This window comes from Trachymyrmex cornetzi, unplaced genomic scaffold (assembly GCF_001594075.2).
Source record: "Trachymyrmex cornetzi isolate Tcor2-1 unplaced genomic scaffold, Tcor1.1 scaffold3319, whole genome shotgun sequence".
NCBI classification, from domain to species: domain Eukaryota; kingdom Metazoa; phylum Arthropoda; class Insecta; order Hymenoptera; family Formicidae; genus Trachymyrmex; species Trachymyrmex cornetzi.
The window spans coordinates 4346-7396 of NW_017298025.1; the positions used below are offsets into that span (position 1 = coordinate 4346).

Here is a 3051-nt window from a genome sequence, read left to right on the forward strand (position 1 = left end):
AGAATTAGATGAAGCATATAACTGTAATTTACCATCAAATGAGTTCTTAACTTGGATCCAGTACAAACATTATCCTGTTGTAATCTGGGAACAATACGAACATTCCCGAGTTATAAAAAGAATATCGAAAAGTTATAATACAACGAGTTACGGAAAGTGGCTGATACCCATAACTTTAAGGGAAATATCATCATTAAATGAAAATATGTGGAAAATATGTTTAAAACCAAATATTGGTTCTTCCGAGTTTCCCACAGCTATTTTAAATAAATCTTGGATGGTAAACATTGAGCAAGCTGGTAAATATACTTAAAAAATTTTACACATTTTATGTTATTATGAAAATAGCAAGAAATACTTCTGCAAATATTTCCATTAAGTCGGATAGTTGATGATCCTGTAACGATATAATAACGAAAATATGCATGATGAGTGTTCCCATTATATGAAACGTAGGAATGCATGTACTCAAAAACACAATATGTGTGTTATAGATATAGTAATTTTCAGTATATTTGATCATACAAGTATGTGTGACGTTTCTTTAATATAAAAAAGAAGATAAAATGAAGAAAAGTATTTCTTTCAATGTCAATCTTGGAAAATTTATAATACAGTTAAATAAATTAACTTTTTTTTTCATGAATAGGTTACTATCGAATCAAATATGATTCAATAACCTGGGGAAACATTGCAAAATATTTAAATGACACAGCTGGAGATTATAAGAGTATAAGTGTCATCAATCGTGCGAAATTTATTGATGATGCGTTTCATTTGATGATGAATCGTGAGCTCGATGTATCTGCATTTTGGAATCTCACGAAATTCTTATCGCAAGAAACAAATTTCGTAGTGTGGTATCCAATGATTAAAGTATTTGAATATATGTCGAATTTAATTCCACTTTCGAGAGAAGAAATTGAGGTCGCCGATATTATGGTAACGTCCAACGGATATTACATTTAACAATGAATATTAGATATATCAAAAAATATTTCTAATTGAAAATATGTGCATCGGAAGTTTTTGTTAAATTTCCTAGAATTCTAATTAACATAATCGAAATTCTTGTTGGAATGATATATTTGGTAAAATCTGCAAGAATTATTATTTTTATCAGAATTATTATATTATTTAAAACAATTATTTCTATCAACTATATCAAATAGAATTTCTCGTAAATTTAACTAGAAAATAATAGTTCACCCATATTTCAATTTTCAAAATCATTTCGAACTGATTATTACATCAGAAAGAACGTAGAAAAAGTAATCCCTTTTTGAATTCATTACGATTAATTGTCAGTGCTATCTATAATAATGAGCTTCATTACGATCAATGAAACTTGCGTCATTTAGGAGAAATTAAAAAAATTGTTGGAAAAACCACTGAAGACACTAGGATATGAAGAACATTTGGTGGAAAATGACTTTGTTAAATATTTAAGACAAGAAATTGTGAAATGGGCATGTATTTTCCAATTCGATGAGTGCAAACAATCAGCTTTTCGTAAATTAATGCAACATCTCGGAAATCCTGAAATAAATCCGTAATATTTTTCTATAAGTGCAATTGCTTCATAATTTCGTTTTTGTATTTCGAATTATGACAAAATATCGGTTGACACATATAATAAACAATGTTTTTACATGTGTGAATATATCATTTTTTTTTTAAATCTTCAGCCTCTTACCATGGTGGAAGCACTGGACATATTGCAATGGTGTTGCAGTAACTTATTCATTTACGTGGACACACATAAGAGATATATGGTTCAAAGCACGTAATCATACGTTGCTACCCTTCTTAACTTGTTTTAGGTATGCTACTCCAAATACTACTTCTTCATTATTATTGAAGCGTTTCCAAGAGGAAGGGCAACAAGACATTACGAATGTTCGTTCGTACATAAACATTTTTCATTCAGTTATTACAAAATATTCTAACACACATGACATACTCGAGATGATATTTAGAAAACTCGAGATTATGAAACCTGAGTAAGTACATGTTTTATGAATTTACACTTTATTTAACAATAATATATTATATAATAAAACATATATTTGTACGAATTGATTTTATATAGACAAATGAGCTTGTTAACAGCGCTGGTCGATATCATTAACCATGTATATTCTTCCAAATATCTTATTAAGGTAAATAAAATCAATTCTAATTATCTATACACTTATCAATTTCGTTTTAGTTAGGTTTCATACCTGTGAGATTAATTTTAATTTCAGTTTTTTATACTTTATCTTTTTCTAATTTTTTGAATTACAAAAAGACTAAACTGAACTGAGAAAAAAGTATTTTTTATAACCGCCTTCAAAATTTATATTAATAACTGATGCATGGTGTATGCAATATGCCACATATGCCTCTGACTGCTCTTTGGTCTTTCAATTTATGAAAAATGACTATTTATTGCATGCAATTTTGTCTGTATGGGACGATAATAAATTATTAAACAAATGTAATTACATTTTAAAACATTTTTTGTTTTAGATTCAAGATGATTATATAAATTCACTTTCCTTTAGAGGTTACATAAATAAATCACAACTTTTGCTAATTCAAAGAAAGATATCCATCCGATTGTCAGAAATTGCCGCTCATACACTATATTTTCGATTTATAAGCGATCTTTAATCTAATTTAAATAACTAAGTAATATATATAAGTTTTCTTTTATATTAGCTCGAATCAGTGGAAAATTACATAAGCTGATCTTACTGTTGCTGAATATATAGTGTTAATTTTGAATATATTGTTATAATAATTTTGCTATATATTTAGGCTTACACAAATGTTATGATATTGTTTTCATTAAATTTTTACTTACGTCTGTATTTTCCATATGTTAGTCTTGCTTCATTTGCACATTATCGATTATTTTTCGTTATTATAATACTATCGTACCTGTATTATTTAGCATAAATATTTATCATATCGTATAATATTATTATTCGTTTATAGCAGAAAATAATTAATAAATATATCTTAATTGTAATGAACTATTACGGTTATTTTATTATACATTAT

The 3051-nt window shown here is 27.1% G+C and overlaps 1 protein-coding gene across 1 annotated transcript in view; it reads left to right on the forward strand.

Moving 5' to 3' along the window:
- Positions 1 to 2658, forward strand: part of LOC108762992 (uncharacterized) — a 6191-nt gene extending 3533 nt beyond the window's left edge. Inside the window, exons 2-7 of the mRNA XM_018510276.1 lie at positions 3 to 299; positions 650 to 876; positions 920 to 942; positions 1689 to 2003; positions 2093 to 2162; positions 2515 to 2658. Of these exons, the coding sequence (XP_018365778.1) occupies positions 3 to 299; positions 650 to 876; positions 920 to 942; positions 1689 to 2003; positions 2093 to 2162; positions 2515 to 2658 (1076 nt within the window). The remainder of the gene's footprint in view (positions 1 to 2; positions 300 to 649; positions 877 to 919; positions 943 to 1688; positions 2004 to 2092; positions 2163 to 2514) is intronic.
- Positions 2659 to 3051: the final 393 nt, after the last annotated feature.